This window comes from Martes martes (assembly GCF_963455335.1).
Source record: "Martes martes genome assembly, chromosome: 2".
In the NCBI taxonomy this organism is placed as follows: Eukaryota; Metazoa; Chordata; class Mammalia; order Carnivora; family Mustelidae; genus Martes; species Martes martes.
Window position 1 is genome coordinate 37,458,972 of NC_137889.1, and position 14,846 is coordinate 37,473,817.

The window sequence follows — 14,846 nt, forward strand, 5'->3', positions numbered from 1 at the left end:
AGTAAGTAAGGCAGGCATTTTTATTATTATCTCATTTTGTGGCTAAAGAGGTCAACTCTCGGCGAGGTTAAGTACCTTACTCAATGTCACCTAGTAAAGGAACAGGAAACCCACGCAGGCCTTCAGACCCCAGAGCTGAGGCTCTTTCGGCGGGAAGAGTGCTTCTCGAACCACGATGTGGACACAACGCACTTGAGATCTTGCTCCAACATAGATTCTGACTCAGAAGTTCTAGAGAGGCCCCAAATTCTGCATTTTTCACAAGTTTCCAAGGGAGGCTGAGGCAGCTGAACCAGGGACCCCATTTTGGCCCCTGCTAACATTCAGGCCTGAGGACCTCCGAGCAGGACCCACGACTTTCAAAAGCACATGCCGGCCAATCCCAGAGCACATGACATAAGACATCTGGTCTCCCCACCTTGGCCGGCATTTTCCCGGTTACCTCAGGGAACCAAACCTCCCCGCCACCATCTCTCAAACCGTGCAAACCAATGTTTGTGATTCTTCCAGGATCACTGATCGGGAAAAGAAAGAGGAAAAAAGGGGTCTGACAGTACAGGAACATTTCAGCTTTATGACATCGGAGGACAGGGGAAGAGCCACTCAAAAAGCGGATTTCGTGGGGAAATGAAAAGTTGTTAATTTACCCAAAGAATTAAATTGAATAAAAAAAATTTCCTTTCAATAATTATGTAACCTCATTTGAGTGTTCCTTTTAAAAAAAAAAAAAGAGAATACATTCTTTTTCAGCTGTGTTCCCATAATGAGAGCAACATTTTGTTTCTAATGTTCACTACATAAAATAATGTTTGGATTGTATCAACAGAGAGCAAAGAAAGAGGTGTGGCTGGCTGCCTGGAACCTGAGATTTGGAGCCCTCCCCAAAAGGAGGTCACTCTCTCTGTAAGGGGAGCATCAGCGAACGCCTGCCTCTCAGTGCCGTTCACAGGAGGAACTGGGGTGGGGGTGGAGCTGAAGCTCTAGCCAGTGCCCAGTCTGTAGAAAGCATCCACAGCATGAAAGCAACGGTTATTGGGACTTGTTTTGACAAAGGGAGGACCTGGAGCAAGTAGCAGGAGCCTCACGGCAGCATAATCAGCGGTCCAGGTCCCTCGGGCAGCTGCGGGTGTCCGCGCTGGCAAAAGCAGCACCCAGTCCTGACAAGGTGACCCTGGGTTAAAACTGACATACAGAAGCAGCTGGCGGTCTCAGAACAGAGACTACCCCCTCTGTACTTCCCAAAAAGCAGGATTAAAGGGAATGAACGACCTCCTGTAGGTGACAAGGACAAGGGGCGACTGGGCAGAGAGGTTAGGGAGAGCTGTGTGCCCTGAAAAGGTCTACTTCCCCAAGGAAATGAGCTCATCCTGAAGCATGCACACTGGAAAGAAATCTGCCTAAATGTTAAAACATTAGCATCAAAATTAGAAGGGGGAGGGTTTGGTTTGGGTGCACAGAGATGTGCATGTGAAATTCTACAAAATTGCCAGACTCCTTGGGAAACTATTTTTTGCCATGGAAACAAACCCCATCTGTACAAGGTTTGTACTCGGAGAAGGTTCTTTTTAAATACCATGAACCTGGCCCCAGTTTCTTTTATATAAGGAGGGGAGTGAGGAGGCAGGGAGTCCGTCTCTTTATTTTTAGAGGCAGGAGTAAGCCACATCTTAGCAGGGCCGCGTGCTCCGTCTACACAGTGATGTGGGCTTGCTACAACCGCGGGGACAGGAGCCCAAGGAGACAGAGGTGTCTGGGAGACGCTGTGTCTCCGGCAGAGTGATGCTGGAAAATTCAGATGAGCATCCGTTCTGAGGAGGGAAGACAAACTGAAGGCCCGCGCTGATCTTCCCCGACTCGGGCTGGGCTGCGTTCCCACTGAAGTCAGCAGGTGTCAGCTGTCATCACACACCAGCCCCCCCACCCCCCCGCCCCAGGCTCCCCCTGCCACAAGGCTGAGCACTGGGGGGTGCTCTCCCTGAAATTATGCTGGTTTTCTGAGTCTAGGCTGCCCTGTAGGGAGCTCCCCAAGCGAGTGCAGGGATCATGGGGGTGTCCTCTGTGTCAGTTCTGCCTTCTCCCCTCCCCCTTCCTCCCCTGCTGGCCACCAGCCCTCGCCCCTCACAGACTAACTCAGTCCACTCTCTGGTCCCACACAGGGCAACCTGTCCCCCAAAATGATCCCCACGTCCAGCTTTATCCCTTCACCTTGTACTGGGGCCCCGCCCCCCAAGTCTGATCTTACATAAGCAAGCCCAGCCAACTCCCTTTACTTGGTTCCCTTGAGAGGCAATGAACCCGCTCCCCGGGGCAGTGTCCTTCAGGGGCAGGCACACCAGCCTCATGTCCACCAGGTCGTATACATGGGTGTGCCTTGTTACAAAAACACCTTGATTTCCAAGTCTGAACTCATACAGGAAATACATTTGGGGGTGACTATTCCCACTCGAAACAGGCCCCCTGCTTCAAGGTTCTGGCAGGTTCCCCCGCAACCCTGGCTACTTCTCAGACTGGGGCCATTGTGCTGCCAGCACCACATGGAGTCCGAACCTGCGAGCAGGGCCCGCCGGCCCTGGAGATGCCTGGACACGCTGACCTTGGACAGCCAGCTGCCAGGACTCGGCTGACAGAGCTCGGCGGAAGTGCCGTGGTTTGGGGAACCCATTTGCTGTGTCACACGAATCCCACCTCTGTGAGGTAACCTGTTGCTGAGAAGTGTTAGCCACGTCCCACCCCGCTCCCCATCTCCAAATAGCAGCAGTTACTGCAGGTAACGATTGTGGGAAGGAGGCGAGATCTCAGAGGTAAACATGAAAGCAAAACACGAAAGCCCTCCAGCTGCTCCTGGAACAGCCATTCCCAAAGGGGGCAGCAGCCGGGGGCGGGGGGGGGGGTGCTGCCCTGCAGGGGCCCCAGGCTCAGAGAAAGTCTGGGCCTGGAACCCCCGGTGTGTGGACCGGGGGCCGGGCTTACCCAAGCAGGACTGTGTGGGGAGCCGCCCCGGGGAAGCAGCAGCCGGACGATGTCCAGGTGGTTGTGATGGACGGCCACGTGCAGGGGAGTCAAGCCATTCTGCAGGGACAAGAACACAGAGACAACAGCGTTCGCCCAGCTGGCTTTCCACTTTCCCTTCGGTTATCGGCAGCACCGTCTGGGGCTCTGTATATATTCTTTTATACATCGTACGATCTGGTTAGACGTCCTTCCAAACCCAGTCTTGATCTGAAGTCACGCAAGAGCATACCCTGCCAGACCTGGGGGCCCCCGCCTTGTTCTGCAGGGCATGGGTTGGGGGGAGCAGCATCATCCACACCCCTGCTCAGAGAAGGCCACCAGGCTTTTCTAAGAGCACCAGACCTTTGTCAGAAAGACGGTCCTGCCACAGCCCCTTCCCCCTAGAGGGCTGCCCATTCAGAAGACGGACACAAGAGGCACAAGCAGTGGAGTGTACCCTTTGCTCTGGCCTCGGAGCTGAGAGAGGGAGAGAAGTTCAAACTCACTTTTCCGGCAGCGTTGGGATGTGCGTCCCGTTCCAGCAGCAGCTCGGCCACTCTAACCTTCCCATACTTAGCCGCCACATGGAGAGGGGTAAATCCTTTCTGAGGAGAAACACAGGCCGTCAGAATGGGGGGGGGGGGCGAGAAAGCTGTCCCCCGCAGAGAGCAAGAGCCAGTGGCAAAGGAGACATCCCACCCTCACCGGCATGGAGACACCAAGCACGTAAAGGCTATCACAATCTCTCCCAGAGGCCGAGGCCCCAGAAATCAGCAGATTTCCTCTCCTACCTGCTACCTGCATGGCTAGTGATAACCCATGAAACCACCCTGTGTTGTTATTCCACTGCTAGCTAGTGGAGGCAAGGGCTGAGTCTTAGTCCTTCTCATATTCTGGAACCTGATTTGTCTAGAGCTAAAAGCTGGTCCCTGATAAAGGGATGAAGCCTTGGTGGGTGGATGAGAAATGACAGTTTTACCAACTTTCTAGGGAAGGACAGCCCATTGGGCTCACAGATGGTGGCCAGTCTGGGGGTGCTGGCCCTCCCAGCTGCTTTCAGCATCATCCAGGCAACAAAGAGAACCAGGCCGGAATGCCCATCCCACACCCCAGGCCCAGCAGTGACTAGCCAGTTGCCTCTCGGGAACCGGAGGAAGGAGGCTGTACCTTGGTCATGCATGCCTGGGATGCTTCCTTTTCCAGAAGGGCCAGGGCCGTCTCCACATGGCCCTCCCGGGCTGCAATGTGCAGGGGAGTGTGCCCGGCAGTGGTGGCCAGGTTGGGATTGGCGTTATTTTCTAGCAGAAGCTTCACCATGTTTACGTGACCGATGCGAGCCGCGCAGTAAAGCGGGGTCTGGTCATCCTGGAACCCAAAGGGAAAACAAAGAACAGGGAATACAAGGTGTCTTAATCCAGTCACTTTACCAAGAAGGAGGGTGAGGCCCGGAAAGGGTAAGTGACTTTCTCAAGGTCACACAGCTGGAAGGTGAAGAGCTGGGATTCAAATCAGGCATGTGAGTTACAGAAACAAATGCGCTCTCTCATTTAATCCTACAACTACCCTGCTAACTTGTACCCTTACAAGGTGGGGGTTATTTCTACTGAACTGCCTAAAGGCTCAGCCTTTCCATCTGTAAAATGGGAACAGTAATCTACCTCATGGGGCTCTGGTTAGGATCAAGAAGGCAGTGGGTTTAAATGCTTCATACAGCGTCACCGGCACTCTTCCTGTCTCCCAAGTCACATCGGAGGGGACACCTGCCTTTCTGCTTGAATGGGGCCGCGGGAGCCCCAACTGCTAAAGGGCAGAGATGACGTTTTCTTCCCACCCTTGCTCCTCCTCCTCTCAATGCTGAAGGGGTTCAAGGCTAAGGTCTCTGTGCCAGGGTCCCTGTGCGCGGCCCAGACACAAACCATGGTTCTAACTCTAAACAGAGCCTCTGTCACGGGAAGAGTAGAAAACCCAATCTCGGTCAAAGCCAATCGCCTTGCAAATTCAGTAGCAATTCTCACTGCTCACTCGCCCAATCCCTTGAGAATATTTTTCCAACAAGGGGGCATCTTCCATTTTTTAGATCAAGTAATTCCTGACTGGTTTTCAGTGGTAACGTATTCTCCAAAAAGTTGCTTCTCTTCTTATACCACGACTGTGACGGCCATGAAACGCTCTCGGCCCCTAAACCCTGCAGGCCGCCATGCTCTTTGGGCCTTCATTATCCTAACGACTAGGACAGCTCTGACGCAGACATACCCTCGGCCTCCTCAGAACCCCTGCAAAGCAGAACCTGAGCGTTCAGGACAACCCCTGTGGGCGTGGCGAGGAACCTTTGTGCCACAGGCCTCTAATAAGGAAGGATTTCTCCTCACGGCCCTGGAATTGCTCATACCCCAGGGTCCCTCCCACCTCCAGAACCCACCTTGGCCTTGGCATTGACTTTGGCTTTGTTCTGGAGCAAATATTTGGCTACTTCCGTGTGTCCTGCTCTGGCTGCCATGTGCAGCGGGGTCTCCACTTTCTGTAAAACCACAGAATTAAAGAAATGTTAACCCGTGTCGAGTTTCCAAAAGGACACACGCGGAGTTCCAAAGTGCCAACCTGGGGTAACTTGTTGGGTTCTCGTCCAAGAGGTGGAGCTGCTCCAACAAGCAGCTACTTTAGCCTTTAGCTTGGTGACACCTGGTGTGTGTGTGTGTGTGTGTGTGTGTGTGTGTGCGCGCGTGCGTGCGCGCGCACATGTGTCTTCTACGTATACTTTCAAAGCAAACCTCAGAGCTGATGAGTGTTAAAAACTATAAATGCATTCCCAGAAACACTTATAGAAGTTCCCAAATTACTATCTAAAAGAAAACTCCTAGGACTGACAGATGTGTGACGAATTTAACTGGGAACGGCTCAAGACCTACACATATTCTCCCCAAACCCGAAGGCTCTCCTACTGTGAGAATTCTAGCTCTCTCCCCGGAGAGGTGATCTCAGGATCAGGAGCTCATCTCCCCTCCGAGTTCTCAGTCAGAGGACCGAGCCCTTACTCTCCCCACGGGCTTACCACGTTGGAGACATTGGGTGATGCCTCCCGCTGTAGAAGGTTCTTCACGATGGGCAGGTGCCCCATGAAGGAGGCCACGTGGAGAGGTGTCAAGCCAGACTGGAACACACAAGAGAGGAATGAGAACAGAGGAGCCTTTCCTGCTCCTACAAAGAAGAGAAAGCCAGATGAATCTACTTTCTTGTTTCTAGAGGCTCCAGAATGGTTTTCCAAGCAAAGGGAGTTCAATGAGATGGGTTTGCTTTCAGAGTAATGGCTGGAGGAAAAAAAAAAAAATCACTGCAGGGTGATTCTGTCTGCTTTGCAACTCAAAAACATGCATCTGATCTTGGAAAGCTCCCTGAAACTCGACACACATTCCCTCGTCTCGGTCACCCAATGTGTTCCTTCAAGCAGTCTGAACTCACACGCATAGCTAAAAAGAACAACTCTCCAGAAAGCTGTTGGAGGAAGACCATGGGCAGGGAGCCTCTGCCCATCTGTGGAGTTCTCCTACCTCAGTAACAGCGTCAATGGAGGCCCCCGTCTTCAGCAGCAGATCCATGACACGGATGTGGTTCTTCTTACAGGCAATATGTAAGGGGGTGAAGCCATTCTGCGGCCCCACACATAGGGAGACAGACAAGCAGGAACTTATAAGACGAGCCTGAGGGGCCCCCCAAACTGCCTCTGCCCACTGCCCCTGCCTGGACGATTGGCTAGTGACCGTCACCCGAGAGGCCGGCGGCTCCCACTTTCTGCACCAAGCACGTTCCTGAAGAAGTTGTTCGTAAACCCTTTTTTTTTTTTTAATTAATCATATTTTTGGAGGCGCTAAAAGGGCCTGCTGTTTTCAGTTTCCTTCAGGGGAAACTGGCAATCAAGAGCACTTTTTGTGAAGCAAATCCTGTTTCCTCTCCCCTGAAACCATGGATCATTTTTAGTAAAGTGGATTTCGGGATAGCAGCTCTGTCGGGAGTTTTATTTGTTTGTTTCTGTCTCTTTGTTTTTTCCCAGGGCTTTACTCCCACAGGCCAGGGTTCCCCAATCTGGGGGAGGGGATTTTGTCGCACCCCTCCCCCCCACAGCATTTGGCAATGTCTGGAGACACTGCTGACTGTCATCACCAGTGGAGAAGGCACTCAACCCCGGGGGAGGAAGGGCAAGGATGCTGCTAAACGTCCTACCAGGCATATCAGACCCAAAATGACAATAGCGCTGAGGCTGAGAAATGCCCCCGCTATCCCAGAATTGTCCCTGGCGTGCGGCAAGAGCTCAGTGAAAGCTTTCTGAAGGAGCCACCCTTGCAAGACCTGGAATCTCCCCTGTCTTCTGAAGTCTCCCCTGTGGGAGTGGGCAGAGAGGAGATGGCGGTCAAGGCCATGCTCTGTGCAGAGCTCTGGCTCCACCAGATCCCTGACACTGCCCTTGGAACGCCCGGCCTGGAGCAAGAGGGAGAGGACTCCCAGTCCTAGGAGGGAACTCGCTTTAGGCGAGAACTCCTTTCTATACCAGCACTAGGAAAACTCTACACCTGGGAGCAGAGGAAGGATGCTTAGCTTGGCCCATGTCATTCAGCCACCGAAGTAGATAACAAAGCCAGGTAGCCTAGAAGGAATCACTGTACTGCAGCCCCAGGCTGGCCTAGAGGGGTGGCGCCCCAACCCACACACACACCACGGACACTGCTTCTTAGTGAGGTCTCCGGGGCCTGATCCCCCTCCCCCCACCGCTGACCTCAGCCTGTCATCAGGGTGCCGAATGGAGAGTGGAAAGTTTACCATCCTGCCTCTGTGCTGCCATGTCCCCCAGGCCCTAGCCGGTGCCACCACCTTCCGGGCCCTAGTCTCGGGGGTACCTCCAGTCACCGACATGTGCCCTTCCCACCAGGCTCAGCCATGCAACTCTGGTCCTGCTTCCCTTGGCCTTTGCCCCTCTGACATCGTCTCTAGTAGCCTCCCACTCACCAGGGCTCTGGAATTTGGTTTGGCTCCTTTATCCAAAAGGACCTTGGCTACTCTGTGATGGCCGCAGTGGGCTGCCACGTGGAGGGGGGTCAGATGGTCCAGGGTGATGTCATCTATCTCTGCGTTGTATTGCAATAGAAGTCGGACACAGTCAAGGTGGTCTCCCTGAGCCGCCATGTGAATGGGGGATAAGCCGTTCTGGGAGAAGAGGGAGAAACAAGCAAGATACAAAGGAAATGAACACAGAAATTCAAGGCGATGATTCCAACCTCACGTCCTTCTTCTTCCCTACACGATGTTTCCACGTGGCCCAGGTGCTCCTGCCGGGCTCTGATTACATTCCCCACCTCATCAAATCCTCCAAGCCAGCTCCAGCCAGGCTGGCCTCTTCCGGGAACCCTTCTCTGACCACCCGAGACTTCTGTGGGCTTTTCTTTATCCATCCCACTCACGCGGACACTCCTCGTGGATTTGCTGAATTGTGTCTGTAATTAACTTGTCAGGGGCGTGTCTCCATACTTATCAGCCTCTTCCGATCAGTGACTGTGCCTTCCATCTCTCATAGGCCCCACAATCCCCATATGAGCACGAGACACACAAAGCGGTCCGTTTATGTGCTTTTGAATGAACGAATGACCACAACATAGAACTTGGATCTAGATCCCTCTCTTCTTCTCTCCTAACACACACACACATCACTTGAACAACTTCATTAAGGACTTTCACTCTTCCTTAGGTAGCAATCTCTTAAAGAAAAAGCAACAACAACAAAAAACCAACATTAAAAACAAAGGAGACTCTTCACTCAATCCTTCACACATTAATTCAACAAATATTTACTAAGTGATTAATGAGCACCAGGTATGGGTTAAGCTCTGGAGAAACAAAAGACAACAGACATAATCCCTGGTGGAAGGAAGCTTGTGCACCCACAGGCAAAAGAGGTGGAAACAGACACATTGTTGCGATTCAGTGCTCTAAACAGCAGGGAAGGCAAGATCAAAGCACAGAGGTCCACTGGAGGGTAGAGTTTCCAGGAGGGAGGATGGGGAGAAAAGGCTTTCAGGAGGAGGTGGCCCAGAGCTAGGACTTCTCTAGGAAGACAGAAAAGGAAGAATCTCTTAGCAAAGGGAGCAGTGCAGACTGGATCACAGAGGCAGCGATCCTTCGGGAACTTGGGGAGCTCTACCTATGCAGTTAGAGGTGCAGGAGGGCCACGCCTGACGGGGGCACGGAGCTGGGCTCCGGGCAGGCAGGAGCAGCATCAAGACAATCTGTGAGCTCAGGCACTGGGATGTTAGCTTTCAGAAAGGGAGCATGAAAAGATTTTCAGCAAGGGAGACCCACAACCAGGCTGCATGACAGCTAGTATCTGTGTTACAGGTTGAATTGTGTCATCTCAAAATTCACATGTTCAAGTCCTAACCCCAGGTACTCAGGATGTGACATTATTTGGAAATCAGGTCACTGCAGATGTCGTTAGTTACGATGAGGTCTTCCGTCGGGGGCCGAATACGATATGAGTGCTGTTCTCATAGAAAGGGGAAGTTTGGACACAGACACTCACACACAGAAACCACACCATGTGGACAGGAAGGCAGAGGTCAGGGTGATGCCGAAGCAATGCCAAAGATGGCTAGCAACCACTGGACGCCAGGAGAGAGGCTTAGAACAGATTCCCCCTCACAACCTCTGAAGGTACCAGGCCTAATGACCCTGCTCTCAGATTCCCAGCTTCTAGAACGGTGGGATGATGGGCTGCTGTGGTTCAAACCACCCAGCATGAGGCACTTTGCTACCCCAGCCCAAGCAAGCTAAGCATTAGCCGCCACTCAGAGACTGACACAAAGGTCATGCCATACTTCCCAACGCTCAGTGAAGACTGGCCTGCTGCCCGTATTTGTAAATAAAGTTTTATTGGAATACGACTGCTAGTTTGCATATTATCCATGGCTGCCCTCCTACTACAATGGCAGAGTTAAATTGTTGCAAAGGAGATCATGGCTTGCAGAGCCTAAAAATATTGACTGTACGGCCCTTTAGAGAAAAAGAGGGCCACGCCCGATCTGGCTAATGATTAGAGCTATACCGAGTGTCTCCCGTGGGACAGGCATTGGGGTACACAACACGATGGTTCAGTTAGTAGTATTAGCATCTCTGTTTTCTAGTGATGGGATTTGATCCTGGGTGGGCCTGACCTGGAGCCCTGCCAAAAGCATGCTCCTCTCGGAAGGGAAGCACGAACCTTGGTTTTGGCTTGGATGGGTGCCCCATGGTCCAGCAGGATCTCTGAGATTCGCACGTGCCCATTCCGAGCTGCACAGTGGAGAGGTGTCAATTCATCCTTTAAAAGACAGAGTCCAAAAGAGAAAGCCCCGAAGGCACCTATCAGAGCCACTGCAGAGAAGACTGTCCCCAGTACCACTGCAGCCACAAGAAGCTCGGATGCTTCCTTCAGGACCAGCTCGGCTCCAACTCAGCCCGTTGTGTCTCCTGCTGCCTCTTGGCTCCCGCCACGGCTGTTTCAAGAGGCTGGGGGCCCACCACTCACTGGCCACAGAGAGGCCACCAGCGGGCCATCAAAGAGCCAGGGGGACTCTGAAATGCAGAACTCTCTCCCCCCAGCCTTCCACGGAGCTCACTGGCACCCACCTTGGTCCTTGTTTCTATCTGGGCCCCCCGGTCCAGCAGGAGCCGCACCATGATCACGTTCCCCCTGCGGGAGGCGATGTGCAGTGGCGTGATGCCGTTCTGGAAGGGGGAGGAACAGGAACCAGTCAGGCTGCGACGTCCTCCTCTCCAGGGCAGCGGCTCTGCACCCCATGCCCGTGTCCCCCCAGCCCTATGGTGGCAGCAATGCAAGAAGCCACTTTCAGCCTACGGGTAGGATGCTTCTCGCCTAGGAATGATCTCAAAACCTATGAGGACATGACGGCATCCTTGTTGATCGCCGCAATTGGGCCAAGCCCTGTCTCCTAAGCCCTGTCATCACAACAGACTGGAAGAAAGCCCTGCCCTCCAGCCTTCCTCGAGAATGGACAAATGGAAACTGACAAGCAGACGATCAGACACAAACCAAGGAGGAGCTTAAGAGACACCAGGGCTGTCTCACCCGGGGGCACTCGTGCCATGAGGAGGAAACCGGGGTTGTCACAGTGAGGGGCTGATAAGCCCAGAGCCCTGGCCCGAGCGCGGGGCCTGCTGGAGGGCCTTACCTGGGGGGTGAAGTTGACGCTGGCACCCCTGTTGAGGAGCAACTGGGCCACGTTGAGGTTCTCATAGTGAGCTGCGATGTGGAGGGGGGTGAATCCCGTCTGGGGCACAACAGAGGGGGACAACTTGTCACAAGTCATGCTCTGCCATTTCCACCTCAGAATAAGGACAGGATTTCTGGAAATGTCGGCAGGGCCCGAGCGCCCGAGATGGAAAAGTTTGCCTCGTGGCAAGTCATATTCAAGGCTGGGTGCCACCTCTGAGGGCCCCCCGTTCTTTGTTTTATGGTTCCCGTGGACAAACCACGGACTAGCATTACCTCAAACTCAGCAGGGTCCACTCACGTGAATGGCTACTTATGAAGAAATGTTAATGAACGAATGAAAAGTGTTACGGGGGCCATGATCTTCACTCTAGAGATGGCTCCAGTCCCCTAAAAGGGTGTGGTGACTCAGCTGGCTGGCCAAAGGTGGCCCTTTTGACCCGTTGGTGGGTCACTGTCATCATTCTGTCCCATAAACCTGAGAGCATGCCTGATCCAGTCAGCAGCCTTCTAGACAAAACCCGCGACCGTGGGCTGAAGGGGCCATGTGACTAGCTCAGGTGATCCACTCCCACTAGAGGAGCCCAAACTTACAGACAACAGATCAGCAGTGCCTCAAAACATCAGCGAGCGCACGGTCTAGGCCCCTAGGTAGCCCTCCCCATTCTCATCTCCTCACATAGGGACACCTCCCCTCCTCCACCAGGGATCCACCAGGAAAAGAGGGGGGGTAAATTCTAGAACACCACCTGCCAGACCTCAAAGCTCCACTCTGGCCAGTTTCACACCAGCCTGCCCCGGATACTTTTCTGGGTGACTGGGAGCGCCGGGAACCTTTCCTGCTCGACACCAAGCACCACTTCCTGGGTGTTCACTGGGGGGTTTGAAGAGGGGCTGCCCACGGGGGGCCCCTCCAGGTCACTAGCGGGAACCCAAAGGTGCCGAGGGTGGGGGCTGGTGGTGCTCCGTGTGCTGGGCTGGGGCCGTCCCTGGTCACGGGGCGTTCTCAGGGCACGGCCAGGGGTGACCCCTGCAGCTCTGTGGTCCAGAGCTGAGCCGCCCTCACCTTGGAAAGCACGTCTGGGTTGGGGTCATTCTGCAGCAGCACCGCAGCCGTCCGCGTGTCATCGTTGCGCGCCGCGATGTGTAGGGCGGGTAGGCGCACTTTCCCCTTCGTCCCGTAGTTGATGAGGTGGGCCACCACGTTCTCGTGGCCCTGCTGCAGAGCCACCGCGAGGGGCGTGAAGCCGTCCTGGCCACAGGAAAGGAGGAAAGCTCCATGTGCTCTGACCACACCCGCCCACTCACTGTCGGCCAGGCAGGACACACGCTTTCCTGCCTCAGGGCTCTTGCTCGGGACAGGCCCTCAGCCTGAAATGCCTCTCTTAACCATTCAGAGCCCTCTTCATCTGTCAAGCTCCGTTTCAATGCTACCTCCTCCCAAAAGCCTTTCTTGGACCCACTTTCCTCCTCCACAATCTCCCAGAGCCCAGAGCCATTCATTTTCCTTTATAACTTTTTCCCAGTCTGACTGAGTGCTCTGAGGGCTTTTTACTGCCCTCTGTTTCCCTGCCTACCCTCTCTGTCACCCTTCAGCATGGCGGAGGCTCATTCCCTTCTTCATTGTACGAGGGTTAGTAACACCTAGCAAATGCTAGAAACTACGCCAGGCCCTGAGGACTGGATCGCGAGCTACTGTGATCAATCTCCTTGGTTGTGCGCCGAGGGGCACAGGATCCCGTGGCTGGTGAAGAATGAGCAGAAAGTCACATGACTGTTGAGTGTGACAATGTCAGTCGTCAAGAGAAGCTTGGGCTCTATCTAGATCAATTTCATCCTTTCGTCAATGACAAAACTCAGGACCAGAGCTGAAATGACTCATGGTCTGTGGCCGGATCCTTTCTCATTAAGGTCCAGCCTTCAGTGGTGCTTAGTGTGGGAGGGACAAGCCTGAGTCTGATGTCATTTCTCTGGTATGTGTCTGGGCATTCCTCAAGACCCATGACTCTCTGTCTCTTCCTCCCTCGGAGAGCCCGGCAGTGCCCGGGATTAGCACAGTGAGCAGAAGGGAGAGAGCACACAATGACACTCCACACCGATCGTGACACAGGAAGTCTTTCAAGCCACGTCCCAGGGATGCACACCCCCAGTGGTGTCCTGCACCCGGAGCATGGGGTCGTCCAGCAGGAAGGCCATTTGCCCAAGGTACTTACTTCTGTGGCTACATTCTGATTAGCTCCATTTTCCAGTAAAAACTTAACCACTTCCAAGTGATTCTCTTGTGCTGCCATGTACAGGGGTGTAAAGCCTTTCTGTAGACCAAGAGTGAAAGTCATTAACATTCACCCACAAAACGAGAGATGCTAAACCCAGAGCAGACTCCTCTCAACCTGAGGACAGCTCTCTCTTCATCCTGTTTTCACCTAGCCCACGGGGCCATGTCCCCACCAACATCCCCGGTTGGAAAAACTCACTGATGCTTCGAAATGGTTTACTGGGATTATTACAAAGGGCCACCAGTGGGGGCGACACTCCATGGAAATCAGCCTCTTGCCACCAGACACACAGCATCTATTTTCACTCCTTTCCTCTGAAGTCCCCGTATCCCACCCACCCCTAAACACGCTTTCTCTCCCCAAGCGTGCCAGAGCTAGATATATCGTTTGGCTGGTTTAACAGAACAGAGATGGGGGTCCACAACGATCAACCACCTCATTCTTAGAACACACTTAGAGTAGAAGCATGCAAACGCGCACTGCCGATTAATCTAGACTGTGTGCTCACAGTGTAACCGAAATGCAGGTGGAGAAGAAGGCCAGCGCCCTCTGGCCCGGGGCCCCAGAGGACCATTACCTGTGACTGGGCATTGACATTGGCGCCATAGTTGACCAGCTCCCGGACCACCTCATCCTGACCAGCGAGGGCGGCGATGTGCAGAGCTGTGTTCCCTTTCTGAAACACATGGAGGAGAGGAAGCAGAGCGGGTTTCCCACCAGGCTGTCAACGGTGCTGTGACAGTCAAAGGTAAAGTCACCATTAAGGGAACACTAATAAGGCTGTGCATTGGGGTGGAGGACAGTGGGTTTTCTTTATGAGACAAAACGGGTAGATGACACCCATGAGTGTGCCTGACCCGTTATACACTTTGAAATAGTACTGAAAGCCCAGGGAGGAAAAGCCTTCCTGTTCTCCACACAGAAAACGTCACGCTAAAGAACAAAGAAACCACTTCCCCACACCTAACCCGCCGCCCGCAGACGCAGCGTTCTGTCATCGGCGGACGGACAGTCGGCGTTCCTCAGGACACACCCTGGAAGGTTTGCCAGACGAGCCGGCCCTCCGTGGACTTCCAGCTCCTCACAAGCTGTAACCCGGCAGGACCACGCGGAGTCCCCGCCGGGTCTGGAGCTCTGGGGAAGGAGGCCGGCAGAGGCCGCAGGCTCGGCACCCTTCCCCCAGAGCCGGCCCAAGGGGGACAGAGGAATGAGAGGCGAAGAGAGGGAAGGGCAGAAGGACGCAAAGGGGCTGGGGCAGGCTCTGAGGGGGTGACTAGAACACTCAGGTTTTCTTGTCCGGATCCGCTGGGTCTCTGACAATTGCTAGA

The 14,846-nt window shown here is 53.8% G+C and overlaps 1 protein-coding gene across 2 annotated transcripts in view; it reads right to left on the minus strand.

Annotated features, from left to right (window-relative positions):
• ANK1 (ankyrin 1) overlaps positions 1-14,846 on the minus strand; it is a gene marked incomplete at its 5' end in the record, with an annotated part of 208,000 nt that overhangs the window by 51,994 nt on the left and 141,160 nt on the right. For both annotated transcript variants that reach the window (XM_080796212.1, XM_080796211.1), the window contains 13 exons: positions 2,971-3,069; positions 3,498-3,596; positions 4,159-4,356; positions 5,411-5,509; positions 6,041-6,139; positions 6,537-6,635; positions 7,987-8,184; positions 10,232-10,330; positions 10,639-10,737; positions 11,202-11,300; positions 12,309-12,494; positions 13,456-13,554; positions 14,096-14,194. In XM_080796212.1, coding sequence (XP_080652338.1) covers positions 2,971-3,069; positions 3,498-3,596; positions 4,159-4,356; positions 5,411-5,509; positions 6,041-6,139; positions 6,537-6,635; positions 7,987-8,184; positions 10,232-10,330; positions 10,639-10,737; positions 11,202-11,300; positions 12,309-12,494; positions 13,456-13,554; positions 14,096-14,194 — 1,572 coding nt within the window. The remainder of the gene's footprint in view (positions 1-2,970; positions 3,070-3,497; positions 3,597-4,158; positions 4,357-5,410; positions 5,510-6,040; positions 6,140-6,536; positions 6,636-7,986; positions 8,185-10,231; positions 10,331-10,638; positions 10,738-11,201; positions 11,301-12,308; positions 12,495-13,455; positions 13,555-14,095; positions 14,195-14,846) is intronic.